Consider the following 18,194-nt stretch of genomic DNA (forward strand, 5'->3'; position numbering starts at 1 on the left):
GACACTCCACAGCAGACACTAAAGGTTAAGGAAAACATATGCAAGAATTTAAAGTAGAAGGAAATTCTATCCATGTACTTAATTGTTTTCCTTTGAAAACTGGAAAAAGACCATCCCTTGAAGGATCCTAACGATGCTTCAAGAGCACCTTTATCTCCCTCTGTGCCCCACCATGGGTGCGCAAGTGACTCCGGGTCAGGTGGATTGTAAGGAGTCTCAAGGAAGAGGAGAGTCACGTAAAACAGGAGGAATCTTTAGCCTCGTCTCGGTCCAGGTATATGCGGCTGCCAGACACACAGGTCCCAGAACATACTTGGCATTTTTTTGCATTGCTGAAGCATGGCTGGCAGGGAGGAAGGAGACAAATATTCAAGGAAGAGCCACCCACAGCTCAAACTGCCAATTACTTCAAGTCCTCATGGAGAAAAGGCAGGATATTAATAAATTCAATTCATACAAGTACATCTGACGCCCCAGCTTCCCTTTCTCCAGTCTCCCTCCCTCTTACTGTTGTTCCTGCCCCACAGCGCATCCAGTGCTCTCCCTCGCCCTGCCTCAGATCCAGCCCTCCCGCAAAACGTATGACCTTGGGAAAACCACTCAATCCCTCTGACTCTTAATTTCCTCATCTGGAAAATGAGGGGGCACACCAACAGATCTCTAATCCCCTTAATGGATTAAACTGATTTATATGGAGGTGTTAGTAACTGATAAGTGTTAATGCATTATCCTGTCCTGTTGTAGTTGCATTTTTACAGACTTAAATAAAAGGAATTGAGGAATTTGAGACATCAGCATGCCTTTGCGTGAGGAGTATTTGGGAGGCTAAATGGCCTCTCCACATATTCAAATTACACTATGTCATGGCTGTCTAGTGCTTGTCCATGAATCTGCCTCTTCCTGACAAGTTCAGCAAATTGCTGGCCACGACTCATGTGACCCTCACGCGGTCTTACGTGATCACATTGTACCACCTATGTTGCTGCCCGTGGGCTCTTAATTTGAGAGTATACTCTGTAGTCTTTCAGGATCCTGGGTTCCATTTCATAGTTGTGACACACAAAAGGACACACGAGGGTGAAATGGGCGAACGGGGTCAAAAGGTACAAACTTCCAGTTATAAGATAAATGAGTCCTGGGGATGCAATGTATAGAATAGTGACTACCAACAATTCTGTTGATGCAAGAGTGTCAACAATTCTGTCTTGGATTTTTTGAAGTTGCTAAGAGAGTAGATCTTAAAAATTCTCATCACAAGAAAAAAAAATTGTAACTATGTGGTGATGGATGTTAACTAGATTTATTGTGGTGATCATTTTGCAATATATACAAGTATCAAATCATTATGTTGTACACCTAAAACTAATACAATGTTATATGTCAATTATATCTCAATTAAAAAAAAAAAAAGGATACATGGATGTCTGAAATGCCCTGATGTGGATAAGATGGCTAGTCACCTACCCCTTTCCCTTCTTAACCAAACTCTAATTTTTTTTTTCCAGTAAACAATGGAAATGGAATGGAATACATTTTCCTGCCTGCCTGACAGCCAAGGGCAGCCAGTGAGATGTAGGGGAAATCACTGGGCAGAGCTCTGAGGAAGCTCCTAAAGAGAGCTGACTCAGCTGGAGTTTTGACCTTTCTCTCCTTACTCCCTTTTCTCTACTTCTTGCCTGGAATATAGCCTTTGTTGTCCAGCAGCCACTTTGGACCATGAGGTTACCTAGAAATTGGAAGCCATCTGCTGGGAATGGCAGAGCATAGAGAGAGAAGGAGCCTGGGTCCCTGATGTTCTTATAGAAGCTGTCATACCAGCACTGGGTTATCTTCTTTTAGACTTATTTTATGTAAAGAAAAGTAAAACCACTCATTTATTTAAGCCACTGTTTGGGGATGGAGAGGGGCACTTTTACCCATAGCCCCAACTTATTTCCTAACTGATACACCTTCTGATTTCTACCCAGGATTTACTTCATAGAGAAGGTTGCAGTGGCCCTGGAGTCAGCTATCTCATCTTTGAATGGGAACAAAACTAGCATCTAATTCACAGGACTGTGTGAGGATTACCTGAGATAATGCATGCAGAGGCTCGGCCCAGTGCCTGCCACAGAGTCAGCATTACTATGACTACAATTTCTGGTTGAAAAGTATTCCCAGCTAAAATGGTCAAGATCCTCATAAGTTTGTAGACTAACTTCCTCATTTGATAGATGGAGGGACTGAGGTTCAGAGAGGGAAAGGGACCTGTCCATGGTCACACAGAGAGTAAGAGTGATAGATCCTCAAGTTCAGGGCCCGAAATATGGCATTATGGGAAACTCCTGGCCTACAGCACATGGGGGACCCTCAAGAAATGTTTGCGAAGAAGATATTCTTTGGCCTTTAAACCTCTGCTGGCATGCATGTTACAAATGCTTGGAAAACAACCCCTGTGTAAGTTAGAGATGTTCTCTTTGCTCAGAAATCTGAGACCCAGTTTTTCTTTCTGAAAAGACTTAGCTTGTTGCTAAACATGATGCTCCATCTTTGTGCAGGTGGAGTTTTTGTTTCAGAGTTTCCAAAAGACCAGTGGAAAGCAGGAGGAAGAAGTATTTGGTGAAACTAAAACACCCACCTCAGCTTCCGTGGATCTCGCAAGGCTGCGAGTCGGGAGAAAATAATACAGTAGTCTCCACTTATCTGCAGGGGAAACATTCCAAGACCCCAGTGGATGCCTGAAACCGGGGAGAGTACTGAACCCTACATATACTATGTTTTTTCCTGTACATACATACCTAGGATAAAGTTTAATTTATAAATTAGGCACAGTAAGAGGTTAACAACAGTAACTTCTCTCTGGCATATCCGAATTGCCAGCATCACGACTCTTATGCTTTGGGGCCATTATTAAGTAAAGTAAGAGTTACCTGAACACAAGCAATCGATACCATGACAGTTAATAACCAAGAGGGTTACTAAGTAACTAATGGGAATACAGTATACAGCATGGATACGCTGGACAAATGGATGATGCCCATCCCAGAGGCAGGATGGCGCAAGATTTCATCACTACTTCATCACATTTGGCTACTCAAAATGGAGTGCAATTTAAAACTTACGAGTTACTTCTGGAATTTTCCATTTAATATTTTCAGACGGCATTTGACAGCGGGAAACCGCGGAAAGTGAAACCGTGGATAAGGGGGGGCTATTGTCTTGGGTACCTGGGGGTTTCCTGGGATAAACCTGGTTCTCAGGGTGCCCCTCGCCCTCCCCCGCTAAGGGGCAGCGGTTTCCTCCTCTGTGTCCCCCAGTCTTGGGTGTTCCAGCTCGAGAGGCACATCTGCCATCTTGTTTCTCAGCTGCTCATGTGCAGATGCCCCTTTTGCAGCCCCCTCCCCTTGAGGCCCGACTGTCTTCTTCACTCCGTATTCCATCTCCCTGCACAGGGCTGGGTCCACAGGAGAACCAGACAACTGAATATCGAATAAATGGGTGAACCCAAGTGTTGAGGGAGGAAGGGGCATGAGAAATACTGGCAGGGGAGTCCACAGTCCTGGAACACCCCGGGGGGAATATCTGAGGGGGCATGTCTCAACTGCAATGACTGGGGCACTTGACCGCTGAGAGACAGAGAGGCCCAGACTTCACTCCCAAATTCCTGTCATCTAGGGGGTTGCCAGGTGACTGCTAAAGACTACACCAAAGTCAAAAGGACAACTGTTTTGTCCTCCACACATACCCACACTACCGCCAAAATAACTTTCTCAGTGTAAATGAGATGGTTAAGTGCATGGACTCTGGAGCCAGACCTCCCGGTTCACATCCTGAATCCACCACTTATTGGATGTGTGACCTTGGGCAAATTACATAAGTTCACTGAGACTCAGTTGACTCATCTATGAAATGGGGATAATAACAGTTCCTACCTCACAGAGTTGTTTGGAGAATTAGATGAGGCTGATATACGTAAAGTGCTTAGAGCAATGCCAGGTACATAGAAAGCCCTATGTAAGAGTTTGTGATTTTTATTAATTTTATGAGAAATCTGTGAATGCTGCATTCATAATTAGACATAGCTAGACATCTCTACCATCTGTTAAAAAGACTGTCTATTAATAATCCTGGGCAATTTAGCTGGGTATGATGTCATGTGTAGGCCAATTCTGATCCCTGTGACCTGGTATTTGTGTCAGTTTACAATGCTGTTGTTCTCTAAATATTTATTTTACTGCTTTTGCTGGAGAACTAGGGTCATCATTTTGGAAGTATTTTTTCTCAACCTGAGAAGCCTGGAGGCACCAGCAGCAGGAGGGGAAGGTCAGGGAAGAGCAGAAGGTCAGACACACTCTCCCCTTCCCACTGCAGGTCACCAGGCCACGTGTGGTCAGACCCGAGCTGGGGGTAGGGGAGGGGTTTGCAAGTGGACGTGAGATTGCAGGTTTCAACTGGAGCACTGGACTGGACTTTAATGTCTAAATGAGAGTCTAAATTACTGAAAAGAGGCTGGTTCTTATAATCAGTCACCAAAAAGCTACTGAACCGGCCACGAAACCATCAGGGGCCAGGGAAGGGAGTTTGGCCATAGCACGGTTGAAAGAGTGACAAGAACAAAGCAAGCTATCTTCTGTTTATTGTCATCGAGTTGAGCTTATTCCAAACCCCAGTTACACTCGTGGGGGTTCATCTGGGCATCTCTAGGAATCAGGGTGCAACACGAGGTGTGTGGTGAGCTGGTCAAGACCCTCCAACGCAAGAACAGAGCCATAGAGTGAATCCTCTGGAGGAGCAAGGGCAGCCCATTGGCGGGTGGTAGGAGGGTGGCTGGAGAGCACGTCCTTTCAGCCAGCATAGACAGAGATCCATAGGGGCTCCCCAAAAATCCACAACTGGACCCCTTCCCCCAGTGTATGGATGAGGCTCATACCAGAGGGCAATGATAATTAGGAGGAGCCCTCAAAGGGTACCAGCTGGTTGAAATGACTCATGTTGCCTTTCTTCTAACCACCCTCCTCCACTGTCTCCCTCCCCCAACCCTGCAGGAGCCACAAGAAGAGACAAAGAGCCAGCCCCACTCTTCTATCACAGAGCAAATTCTGAGCCACAGAGAGGGAGAGGCTCTGACTCCCATGTGAGGTGGACTGAACTAGACTTTAGCACAGCTGAGAATTTTAATTATCCAATAAAGACTGCTGTGATGGCTGAACATGGTCAGATGCTGTGAGATTTCCCTGTGATGTTGTCAGAGACCAGAGCAGGAAGGCTGGACACAGGACTTTGAAGGCGACTCTTCAAAGTAAGTGAAAATACAGCCAGTTTCCCTTGGTACCTCCACAAGTTCATCCCTACTCAGCAAATGGGCTAATGGAAAATGGAGACAACGCCAATTTCATACAGTGGTTATTGTATGGGTTAAACAAATTCGCATATGTCAAATGATTCTTATGGTCCCTGGCAAATAGTAATAATATAAATCATTCAATCTTCAACAAATATCTGAGGGCCTATTCTGTGTCAGGCACTATTGTGGGAGCTGGGGATGCACAGTGAACAAACAGTCCTCATGGAGCTTCTATTCTAGAGAAGGAGGCAGACAAAACATGAGAAACTAATACACAGATTAGTTATATCATATATATATGATAGTTATATAGATTATATAATTACATGTACATACTTATAAATATATTTGTATTTAAATTTATAATATATGTTATATCATATATATGATATATTTATATCATATACATATGATAGTTCAGACAGTGATAAATGCTATAAAGAAAAATAAAGCATGGTAAGGAAATGGAGGAGATAGGATGGAATGGGGCCAATTTTAGATAATGGTGATTTCTTCCATTGGTAGAATACTTTACAGTTTTTAAAAATGCTCTCATAAGCACTGTCCCATTTTGTCCCTAGAGTAATTTGGTGAAGGTTATTCCCGTCTCAAGGCAAAAAAATGGGAGCTCAGAAGAGTTAAGTGACTCCAGGTTGGGTGACCTTTCATTACCCAAGCCAACAGCAAAAGCAGGCACAAGACCAGTTCAGCTAGAAGCCTCGGCATTCTCTGCAATTCCTAAATTAATTCCGGGACCCAAAGTCACTACGACATTACTGGAAGCCCGTGCTTATGAAACTTGGCCACAGTGTTGGAAAGAGGATTTCTATTTCAGATCTCACTTGCAGCAAAGCAATTGCTGCATCCACTTTATTGAGAACAGTATCCCAGCCAGGTGACATGGTGGGGAACTTTACCTCTGACGTTTCTTTCACCTCAGCCCACTTGCAAGCTGGGTGGGGAGACTACCACCAATCGAATTTTTCTCTAAAAACTAAGCTGAAATCTTGAAACTCGCCTGCTCTGAGTTAAAAGTTCATAGATGAATCATAAGTTTGGACAGACCGCTCAAAGGAAGACTGTCCGCGATTACACTCCAAGGTTTTGCAGAACAACTGGTCCCTTTCTCTCAAGGAGATGGCAGCTGCAGCAAGCTGGGAGCCCTCAGAGAGGGCAAATGTGTCTGGGATTTCAATTCAACAAGCTCAGTGTGGAAGCCCTCAGCAGGCACCTTCCGTCCTCTGTGGCTGGGAGGACAGCCCCAATTTCTATTCCATCTGAAATCGATGGCAAGGCAGCTGCAAAGAGCGTTTGCATTGTGCTTTTAATACCATTAGAGCATTTCTTTGCTTTTGGACTGAAGATAAGACAGAGTTTGAATGCTTTATTTTTTAATGACTATTTTGGAAGCAGCTGACATTGTAATTCTTCTTAGGGAGGAAATTTACTGTTTAGAAAAATATTTTGAAAAGCCATTTGGGGTAAATAAGTCCTGTGGGCATAGATTGTCAGCAGGAACCAAGGATGGGAGAACATATATGTGATATAATTATATCATATATAACTATAATGTATATCATATATATCACAAAGTTTGGGGGAGGTTGTTCCAAGAAGGAGGGGGAGAGAGGTGTGAGGGGAGCAGAAGGAGGTGGTGGGGGAGGAAAGAGGAGGCCCCAGAGTAGAGCGGGCGGGACTAGCAGTGGGGAACCAGCAGGTGGAGGACCAGGAAGTCTCCAGTGTAGTGTGGAGGTGGATGAACATTTTGAGATGTGGATGTCTGTTCCATAGGACACCGTTTGGGATGTGAACCCCTCCTACAAACTTCAGTAACTAGGATCATGAATGTTTTCTGTTGGCTGTCTTGTGCAAAACAGAGAGGACCCTGAGTTTCATCCCTCGCTCACGATGATTCAGAACGGGGCTGTCCAATAGAACTTTCCGTGATAATGGAAATGTTCTGGCTACACTGTCCAATATGGTAGCCTCTAGTTATATGTGGCCATTGAGCATTTGAAATGTGGCTAGTGTGACTGAGGAACTGAATTTTTAATTTTGATTAACTGTAAGTAAACACCCGTGTGTGGCTAATGGCTACCATACTGAACAGCACAGGAGGAGAGAGAGGTGGTACATGCAGAAGACAGAGTGCCAAGTCAAGGTGACCCTGAGAAGGCAAGTGCCCTGGAATTTTCTGAAATCTTGGGGGCAGACTTGAGATTTAAAATGGGAATGGAACTGGGGTGCTGGGAAGAGGGGCAGACTTAAATCGATTTTACCTAGATCCTAAGGTCAAGGAAACCCTGAGCAGACAACAGGATTACAAAAGTATTTGAGAAAAAGAGAACAGAAGGTCCTTACACAGGCAAGTTGGAGTTTCTAGAAATGGTGCAGGTTTCTTTTTCTTCCAGAATCTAAGCTAACAAATGGCTATTTGTATCTGTGCACAAACATCTCATGGAGAATTCATAACAACAACACTTGTAATGGCCCATGGTAGGTGGTACTAAATATCTGAGCTAACAGATGACTGAGTGAATGGTACCTTACATCATCCACCAACATCCTCTCACTTGAATCCTGCAACATCCCCTTGCAGAAGGTAGGGGTTAATTCCCATTTCACAGCTGAGAGGGCTGACGTTCAGAGAGGGTAAGTGATAAGTCCAAGAGAGTTAGGATTCTTGGTGTTTTGGTTCACTCAACCTGTCCCTTCATCTAAGAGGCCTTATCTAGATTCTCCACTGCAGCTGCTGCGAGGGAGTGTGTGGATGCAAGTGAATGTTCCAGGACCACAGACACGTGACAAAGCTCTGGTATCCCACACACTCCTGGCGTGCTCTTCCTTCTCCCACCAGCTGAGGGGCTGACGGTGTCCCTCCCTAGACTGTGAGCTCCTCCACAGCAGGACCCATACCAGATTCCCTTCTGGGTCTCCGCTGCCCGCCGCAGTGCCTGCCACCCAGCCCATCTCAGCCAGTACCGATAGACTGAAGAAACGGACGAACGAAACGGCAAAGGTGGTTTCTCCGTTGACTTTTTAAAAAATTCTTTTCACTTTGGAGAAATAGCGTTAATGCGACACAAAAACGTTTTCTCCTCCCTAAGTTGCCACAGGACATCTTCCTATTTATTGAGTGAAACCAATTCTCAGCCACTCAGTTTTGGACTCTCCAGGGGGGTTGGCTCAGGCCCAACACTGCTCTTTTTTTTGTTTTGTTCCTGCTGATGATTTATCTGTTGGGGATCTGAAAAGGGAATTCCTGAAACTTATACACTGACCTCCTTCTGCCATTTCAGTCCTTGTTATGCCTGCACTTAGAAAACTGGTAAGGAATTTGGTGCAGAACAAGCCTGCCTATTTTTGTTAGCAGATGCAGTAAAAATTATACATAGGAAAAATAAACTAATAAAAGAAGAAGGAGTTGAGAAGTATTGACTCAAATTAAATTGAGTATTTTGGAGGCATAAAAATCTAGATTTTTATCTATCAAATAAACAAATGATCAGTCTTAAAGAGTGCTCCAACAGCTTTCCTTGGCCTGTTAAATATGAATGATCAGTGACAATTTTTTGTAGACACAGCCCTAAGATGGACAGAGAACAAGATGGACAGAGAACAATCAGGTTGCAGTGATATTACAAATAGTACCACTCCCAGCGAGGGACCCCAGATCTCCAAACTAATAATACAAGGCCATTTCCCAGTTTCCCCCAGCCTTTCACATTACTAAACCAAGCAGTTTGCTTGTCCCAGGCTCACTGACATACATAGAACAAGCTTGTGAGTTCAATATTTGCCTCCCAGAGAAAAGAAGTTACTGTCTGCAAATTAACTACTGAGGAAACTCAAGTTAGACATTCACTTGTATTTTACAATGTGTCTGAATTGTTTGAAATTTTTAATACTTTGATATTATTTTGTTTTGGTATTTGGTTTGGTATTATTTTGTTAATAATTGTTTGAAATTTTTACAGCAAAGCAACCAAAGTATTTACTTTTGGTAACTAAAGAAACCCAATTACGATGTTTTAAAACACGATTAAGAACTGTACATAAATTACTTAAAAGTCGGTGAAGAAAAGGAGTAAGCCTGGTGAGGCTGGACTCACCTTTCCAAAGCTGGCAGCGTTGACAGGTTGGGTGTCATTCTTCTCACAGAAATCCAGGTAATGCATGTAGAGGGCACTGCGAGGGATGCAGACCCCTTCTGCAATCTCGTAATTCTCCTCCAGCCTGGGGAAATAAATGCCCAATGAGCAAAGCCCAAGCAAGAGGGGTCTGTTCTTTCTAATCTTCCTCCTCCAGACCTGGGCAGACCTTAGAAATAACTCTCTTCCTACAGAGGGGGAGACCGAGGCCCAGGAAGACAAAGCAACCTGCCTAAGGTCACGCACGGAATTAGTAGGTTAGTAGGATCAGACTCCTGGCCCCTTTGGGCATGACTTCAAGTCACTTTTCTAGCCCCAATTCCCAGTCCCTCTCCTCTGTGTTGTCAGTGGCCTGGCCACATTCTGGGTGGATCAGGTTCCCCAAAAACAACACAGAATCTTGCAGGTGCCCCAATCCACCAAGCTTCAAACCACGTAATCACTTGTGTAGTTACTTCTAATAGGTGTCAAAATCTTGGAGCTTCTTGGCTAACAAGAACAGTGGAGTGGTCAGGGAGAGGCTGGAGAGCTAGACAGCCACTAACTCGCTGACTGAAGGGAGGTTTTATGAGCACAGCAGGGAGCTGAACCACTTGGTTTCTTTAGGCTCGCCTTCTCCGCTGTACTAGGCTTATATGATTCTATACCCATTACCTTCTTAATGAGTATAGGTTAGGGGTTCAGGGTAGGGACTTTCCACCTGGGTTCAAATCCTAGCCTTAGTCACTTGCTGGCTTGGTGACCTTGGGCAAGTTACTTAACCTTGGGCCTCAGTTTCCTTTTGGAGGTGCAGACTGTACTGACCTCATAAGGTTGTTGTGATGATGAGATGTAATGTGTGACACAAACTAGCACAGTCCCTGGCACGTGGTAAGCACTTAGTAGATGTTGGACCTCATCATCATCCATTTCTCCTCTCCATAAAACATTTTTGGATGTCTACATTTCCAGAATTTGTGCTAGATATTGGGGAAACAAAAGTAAACTAGCTACAGTTTATCTTTTTTTTTCCTCTTTAACCCAAATACCAGAATGTAAGCATCCAAAAGAATCCTCCCTCCTTTGTCATAGACACATTGGAAGTGAGGCACATAACAATTTGGGGACTTCTCTTTGGGCCCTGCTGCCTTCAGAGGCTGGAGCACACACTGTTCAATAAACACACAACAGAAAATATTTCTTCTCGGATCATGAACTGGATTTTAGGAAACAACCCAAAGTCATTTGGAACCAAGTGTGAGGGATAAAGTGACTGGAATAATCCTTTTCTCCCAAATATTTGGTGGTGGTGGGGTGGGGGGTCAAAAATAAGGCATGATGCTAAAGTAATGAAATAAATGTCCTTAAGTGGCTTCTAACTTTCTTTGAGGGCTCTTGCCAAACAAGTGGTCCAGAGCTGTCGTAACTGAAGTGGAATGAGGACACGGCCTCCCGAGGTGCCCACTTGAAAGGGCAGCGCTCATTTGGCTCATTCTGACATGTGGTTGAAAGAAAATTGGTTCAATCATTTCACATCCAAACCCCAGAGATGAATACACCCTAGGGACTCTCAGATAAATGAAGAAGTCTAGTGCTGAATGGTCCCAGGTCATCGCATCCACACCCCCCTCTTCTGGGAAGGGGAACACTAAGTAACTCCTGACAATTTTTAGAAGTGTTCCAGGAACTAGTTTATGCAATCTTTTCTAGGGAACCTAACTCCTTGAGGCTGGGGTGGTGTCTGATTCACTTCTGTATCCTTGAAGTCCAGCATACTCCTTGGCACACAGCAGGTACTCAATAAGTGTTTGACGGATAGATTGTTTCAGTTATCTATTCAGCCAACAAATATTTATTGATCTCTTATCACCCGCCAGGTGCTGGGGATGCCACGGTGAGCACATATTAATGGTGGATAGATGGATAAAGACACAGGTAATCTTTAATTCAACAAATATTCATTGAGTAGCAGGCGGTGTTCTAGACATTAAGGAAACAGTGGTGAACAAAACCAAGGCCCTGGCCTGAAAGGGCTTACATCCTAGTATAGGTCTCCAACATCATAACTCTGAACCCTAAATGTGTTTCCCTGTGGGAAAATGGTTTCACATAGAGATTAGGTTTCTTAAGACTGTCCTAAGCCTCAGGTCTGGTGTGAATGGGAATCAGCCTTCTAGCTTAGCCGGGACGCCTAAATGCCATTCATAGTATTGTTTCTGTATAAAAGTGAGTTCAGAGGTCCAATAACTAGCACAAACTTCAGGGGCCATCTGAGTAACACAGCTTCCACAAACTGGGGTCTCACACCAGTTGCGTTGTTTGGCCTGAACACTGTTGGCCCAACTTCTAAAATTCAGGACATTTCACCTAAGAATCTGGATTTCTGGCTTCTTTCGAAAAGGCTGAGATCTGGCAACACTGGGCCCATATTCCCACATGACAACAATTGGCCAGATTTACATGGGCCTCCAGTTGGCCAGAGTCTTCACTCCTCCCTCTTTTTCTTACACTCAATCTATTCTCTGCTCCTTGTCTGGCTCCTGTAGGCCCTTGTATTGACATAAGACACGATCTATGCCTTAGTTCACTTTGCAGTCTATTTGGAAAGAATAATGCACAGAAATAAGAATATTTAAGTACTATGAACTCCTGACCACAGGTGCAGTCGGAGGCAGGAAAACAGAGAGATTGGTGTGTAGATAAGAGTAGATGTAAGTAGTAAGATGTAAGTAGTAGATGTAAGAATAAGATTTCATGGATGAATTGGGATTGGAACTTTGTAATAACAACAACAGCATCTGCTGAGCTCTTACTGGGTGCCAGGCGCTGGGTTTCCACGACCTCATTCGATCCTTGCAATAACCATGTGAGGTAGGTATTATACTCAGGTTTTAGAGGCAGGAACTGAGGCTCAGAGAGTGGAGCTCTTTTGTCCACAGTCACGCAGCTAGTAAACGAGAGAGTTTGTCTCACTCTAAACCACTGTGGTACTCTGTCACGGTAGATGGAGGAGATTCCAGGCAAGGAGAATAGCAAAGACGAGAGGCCAATGTGGCATGTGCTTTGGATGATGGAGACACTGGTCTGAGTGGAAAAGGAGGCCTGTAAAGGGGTATTTAAAAGGAAAGGACCATTGGCAGGGGGTGTGCAAGATCTTTAAATGCCCACGAGAGAATATGGCCTGGCACAAGAATTTAGCAACCCCTGGAGTTGAAGAGTTACTATGAAAGTGTTATTTTCAGAAGGCAATGGAGTGGTACTCAGAGAACTGAAAAAAATAAAGACTCAGAGGCAGGAAGACCCGAGTGTTTTTGGGATGCTGTAGGAATAATAATAATAATGTCCTCAGTAACAACAGTAACTAACATTAATTTAAAGCTTAGTATGTTCTATTTGCCAGCAATGGATTGAGTATAAAAGAATAATTTTTTTAAAAACCCAAGTTTCATAGTTTCAAGTTTCACTATTGAGAGTTCCATTAGGCAATTTCCTTAAAAAGCTTTGACTTCAACTCTTTAGACTATTAGATTTTGGAACATTTTCCAGTCTAATGCAAACACATGAATAATCTAGGCAGCTGGAACTTTGTGCAGGACAAACCATGGGGAGGGGGAACATATTCCTTTTTGTTTATCTTTGCTAATGATTTCCTAAAATTAATTCTGGCCAGAAAAATCCACGGGCATGTTCAACGAACATGCATTCTAAACCATTCAGAATTCATCTTATAAAAAGTATATGATCCTTTAAAATGATAGGGAGCCAGTTAAGTTTTTTTTAAGCAAGAGAGTGGCATGATCAAATTTATCCTTTGGAAAGGTCACTCTGGCACCTCTATGGTGTGCACAAGGTGGACTAGTGAGGCCTGGCACATGGAGGCTGACCAATTAGTGTTTGTTGAATGAATGAATGAACAAATGAGATCAGTTAGGAGCTACTACAATAGTCCAGGCAAGAAATGATGGGTATGAATTGAAAGAGTGACCGTGGGAGCAGAGAGAACATTTAGGGTGTGGGTCTCATGTTGCCAGACGTGAGGAGGCTGGAAGCAATCAAGGCAAGTTCTCTCAGGTTCCTAACTGTGCTGAATGGAGGAATGGGGGCTCCATTCCCCATGATTGGGAAATGCAGGAGAGGTGAGTTATGGGGGGAAATAATGCTTCCAAATGTGGTGTTAAAGAGCACGGGCTCCCAGGTAAATTCCTGGCCACCCCCACTGATTAGTTACTTTACTTAAGCCCCCTGTGCCTCAGTTTCTACTTGTTGTTTGTGTGGCTTGTTTGCTAACTAAATGTGGCCAAGAGATCAAGATTAAAATACAAGATCAAGGTTAAAATACATCTCATTAAATGACCCCATAGCAGCAACAAACTGAATCGGATGGGTGTCAGTCACAGTTCACACAGGCTGAGCTAATGAAGCAGTTACCTGCCAAAGGTCAGAGCCTTCTAAATAACTACACTCTACCCACGTTTTATTCCTTTTATGGGAGCCTTTTTGCCTCAAGGTATCTAGGTGGCTTATGACTATGAAGCATTTTAATAAGCTCTATGAACGAACAGATGTAATTGGCGTTAAGGGCAACTTTGATGCTTGATGAGTTTCTACAGGAATAGCATCATTACACCTTTCCCCAAACCTCCCTACAAAATCCAGAGGGTCTGTGCCTGTACCAAAGTTGCTAATTGGAACGTCCTCCTCTCCGACTAAGGCACGGCGGAGAGAAAGGCAGTTAATTATTTCTTTTCATATCTAATGAAATTTCCCCTTTTCCTCCTCACTTTTAGAGGACATCATTAGTCTGACATGGTGAACAATACTCCATTATACCTGGATTTTTTTTAATGATCACAAACACATTCCCCACTTCTTCCATTTTCTGATCTATTTAACAACTTGATCATATTTGAATCGAGCCTATCCTATTACGGAGAGATAATGAACTCAGTCTGCTAGCCAGCATGAGTCATTATCTGCAGTGTACATTCTAAAAAGACCTCCTCACAAGGTTTCAGCATGCAGCACCCTAGGGCACATGGTGGAAGCTTTGTATTAACACTACAATGAAGAGCGAATGGCTCAGCACCTGCCATAATTTTTCCTTCTGTTCTCTTTGTAAACCTACATTTTCTTATATGTACACATGGGCTTTCGGTTCAGTCTCCACTTCTCAAGTCCTTGCAGATATGTCTGAAACAGAAACTGTTTTCTTCTATTTTATCAAAAGAAAAGACAACAGCGTTTTTTGTTTTTTGTTTTTAATTTGCTGAACATCATAACTTATTACTGAGGTTGTCAGAGAGATCTGAGACTGTAAAATCTGTGGGGGAAAAAACAACTTGCTAAGCGATCCAAACCCTTCAACGGCTCCCTTTGCCTCTCCATAGAAGTCCAAATTCCTTACCGTGGCATCCAAGGCCCCCATCCTCTCACCTCTGACTACTTCTCCAGGCTTCTCTCGCCCCACTCCCCACACATATACTCTTCTCCAGCCAACTGGACTGTTTGTTGTTCCCCAAACACATCTCGCCAAGGTCCATCCCCACACATAGTGCGTGGCCGTCCTAGCACGGGAGGTGACGCTCTCTGCTGTGCTCACCCATCAAGGCTCACCTCAAATTTCCCTTCCATGAAACTGTGTTTAATGCCCACCCAGCCCCATCTGCTAATCACTCGTTAATCATCTCTTCCCTGACAAATTCGCTTATTCATTCATTTGATAACAAAGTGCTGCGATGGTCTAAACACTAGGTACTGAGTTATCTTATATCTTTTTATATAAGATATTTATATTTATAGTTATTTTATATCTTAGACTGAAAGTCCTTTGAAGGCAGGGACCAAAAATTCCTATTCATGTTCTCATAGTTGCTAGCACTGGGCCCCAAACACAGTAAGTAACACTGCAGAAGGAAGGAGCACAAAGGAGAGAAGGTGGGAAGGAAGGAAGGCAGAATTTGCACAGGTTAAAAAACTCTCTCTTTTTTTAGTCTTAAGACCTGGGTGGTTAAAGGAAAGCCTAGTTAATATTAACAGATCTGATTCATATTTTCAAGTGCCTACTCTGTGCCAGGGACGTTCATGTTTGCTGTCACTACCCCCACAAGATGGGTGACAGTATCCCCATTACATGGAGGAGGAAAAGGAGGGTCAGGGAAGCAAAGTGACCTGCCCAGAGTCACTCGGCTGGGAGAAGCCTGGCTTGGAGTCTGAACTCACATATGATGCTTCTAAAGTTCTTACTGTGTGTGAGGGACTGATGTTCATTTGGTAAGTGAGTCAGCACATATTTATTGAGTCCTACTATGTGCCAGGCACTGTAGAATACAGCAGTGAACAAGAAGATGTGACCCCACCATTGTCTTTAAAAAGCCGACAGTTTCTCAGAAGGAAGATTGGAACGAAAGTGAGACTACCACCAGACGATGATGAGCACAAAATGGTGGCGTGGGCTCTGGTTAGGCCTGAGGCTGATTCTACAAAAGGCCAAAACAAACAAACAAAAAACCAATCCATTTTATTAAACAACAACAACTAAGTCCACTCCATGGTTTGCTGCTGGGTAGACAAACCAACCAGAAACCAGTATTCAGGTGGATCCCCGGTGTTTCTCCCAGGACCTCAGCTGGCCCCGCCTCCGCGTTGTTGAGGGTCTTCTTAGGATTAGGCATTTCCCCCCACGTGGGTGGGGTGAGACTGTGACCCTCTGTGGGGTTTAGTCGCCTGCCTTGGTTTCTTCCTCTTCAAACAGCGGTAGGGGCCTTCCTACTCTACAAGGTTTTCACGAGGGTGAAATGAGCCCGGCTGGTGACGTCCCCTGGTGCGAGCCTGGCATGCCACCAGTGTTTAGTGTTTGCTCAACCTGCAGGTTTGGCCGATGCTGAGCAATGGACTGAATCAGGGATTTATTTCTGCCATTGTAATATCTGAATCGGACCAGAATCTGGAATAATCTAATCCATATCCTGTGTTTGGCCTACAAGCTACTGAGGAGGTCTTCCAGAAAGGCCTGGGGTAAGCCAGGTTCTGGAATCCCTCTGCTCAGTTGTCGGTTAATCAAGTCCCTTTTTTTTGGACAGAAAGTAGGCAGTATTTAATAGCACAGTGTTACAACCTCCACGCTACTCTTGGGGCCTAGGCCAGGGGCTGGCAGCCCAGAGCTCTGGTGGCCCTGAATATAAGGCAGCTGAGGTGATTTTGGCACCTTCTCTACCATGAACCATCCCCCTCCATCTTCCCTTTCCATCTATTCCTTGTCTCTACATTATAAATAGGGCCGTGAAGAACATCTTCATATGTGCCCCCTTGCACACCTGTGGGAGTGTTTCTCCATGTTGGTATCAAGAAGTGGAATTTCTGGATGCTCATATCAAAATGGTAATGGGATTGCAAAATTGCCCACTCAAATGGCTTTGCCATTTTACACGTTCACGCCACAGGATACTTTTTTTTTTAATAGGAACCTACCTCTACAACACAGCATCTCATTCTCTGAGACATTTACACCCTTCACGTTGTCCTGCTTAATTCACCTCCCTCCATCTGTAGCTGAGGGCTTCTAGCCAGACACAGTCACATCTACTGGTATTATCTAGCACCTCTGGTTACATTCAGAGCTAAAAATGTTCAGCCTCCCTTTCTGGAACTTGCATTATGAAAGTAAATAATATTATGCCACCGTCGAATAAAGAATCAAGTCAGAAATGGGTGCAAAAAGTCAGGTATGGGTTACACCCCATGGGTCTGGCGCAGGACCCGTGACCTGGTCTAAAACTTCAACGTATTTCTTTGGAACAGTACCAAGCCCAATTTTCTACCTCTGGCCTCCAAGAACATTTTAAAAAGAAACATTAAATTTATTTTGTTTCATATTAATTTGAAATATTGAAAGCCCATCGACAACCCAAGGCCTCATTTTTATTTCTTCTAAAGAAAGGAAAATGCCCCCCCAAGAAAGTGACAATTTGGATTTCTATCCTCTTCCTTTGGAGAAGGGCCTCACTTCCCTGTAAATTGCAGAAAGGGAAAATGCCTCCATCCTGACGGCACACAAGGAGCTCGAAGTGACAGAGGCGACAAGGGAGGTGTGTGAGAGGGCGGGGCTGTGGAGGGGACATGTGCCGGCAGCAAGGATGCCAGGATGATGGAACAGGCTGCTTTCCATTCCGAAACCCGTGCGTGAATAGAGGGTATTGTGCCGCCAGGATTCTAGCCGCGCTCGCCGTCCCCAGCGGGCTGGGCTTTACTAACCTCGTGACCGAGGGTGCTGGAAAGTGTTTGGCAGAAGGCATTTGACAACATTTGCCTGTTTTCTGCTGGGAGCTGCCTCCAGATCACGTGGCCCGGCTTATGTTAGGCTGCTTGGCTCCTGTATTATTTGTTCTTAGAGCGAGAATGGTCTCGAAGGTGAGGGGAGGGGGCTCGTGGCAAGGAGGGGGAAGGTGGAAAAGAAGTATCTCCGAGCCCAATTCCAGAAACGAGCCAAGTGTCCCAGGAGAGCTCAGCACTATTGGGCCGGGGGCTGCCGCCTTGGTGGTCAGGCCAATGTCCTTTCCTGGGCCTGCCAGCCTCACTGTCCTGAGGGGCTGCACGCTGCCACTGGAGAGAGGGGACAACATGAAGGACAGAAATGCCTCAGAGAATGAGATGCCATGTGGTGGAGCCGGGTTCCTGTTTTCACAAAAGCATTTTGCACTGTGGGTGAAGATATAAAATGGTAAAGCCTTTTCAGTGGGCAACTT

The 18,194-nt window shown here is 44.4% G+C and overlaps 1 protein-coding gene and 1 long non-coding RNA gene across 3 annotated transcripts in view; one reads left to right on the plus strand and one right to left on the minus strand.

Moving 5' to 3' along the window:
• Positions 1-5,477, plus strand: part of LOC147913739 (uncharacterized) — a 103,541-nt gene extending 98,064 nt beyond the window's left edge. The window contains exon 3 of the long non-coding RNA XR_015556364.1: positions 5,025-5,477. This is a non-coding gene — a long non-coding RNA (uncharacterized LOC147913739). The remainder of the gene's footprint in view (positions 1-5,024) is intronic.
• The window catches only part of RFX4 (regulatory factor X4), a 139,754-nt gene that overhangs the window by 86,136 nt on the left and 35,424 nt on the right, over positions 1-18,194 (minus strand). For both annotated transcript variants that reach the window (XM_087448997.1, XM_087448996.1), the window contains exon 4: positions 9,436-9,559. In XM_087448997.1, coding sequence (XP_087305123.1) covers positions 9,436-9,559 — 124 coding nt within the window. The remainder of the gene's footprint in view (positions 1-9,435; positions 9,560-18,194) is intronic.

The sequence above is a fragment of the Ceratotherium simum genome, chromosome 25 (assembly GCF_057802395.1).
Source record: "Ceratotherium simum simum isolate JZ-2026a chromosome 25, ASM5780239v1, whole genome shotgun sequence".
NCBI lineage: Eukaryota > Metazoa > Chordata > Mammalia > Perissodactyla > Rhinocerotidae > Ceratotherium > Ceratotherium simum.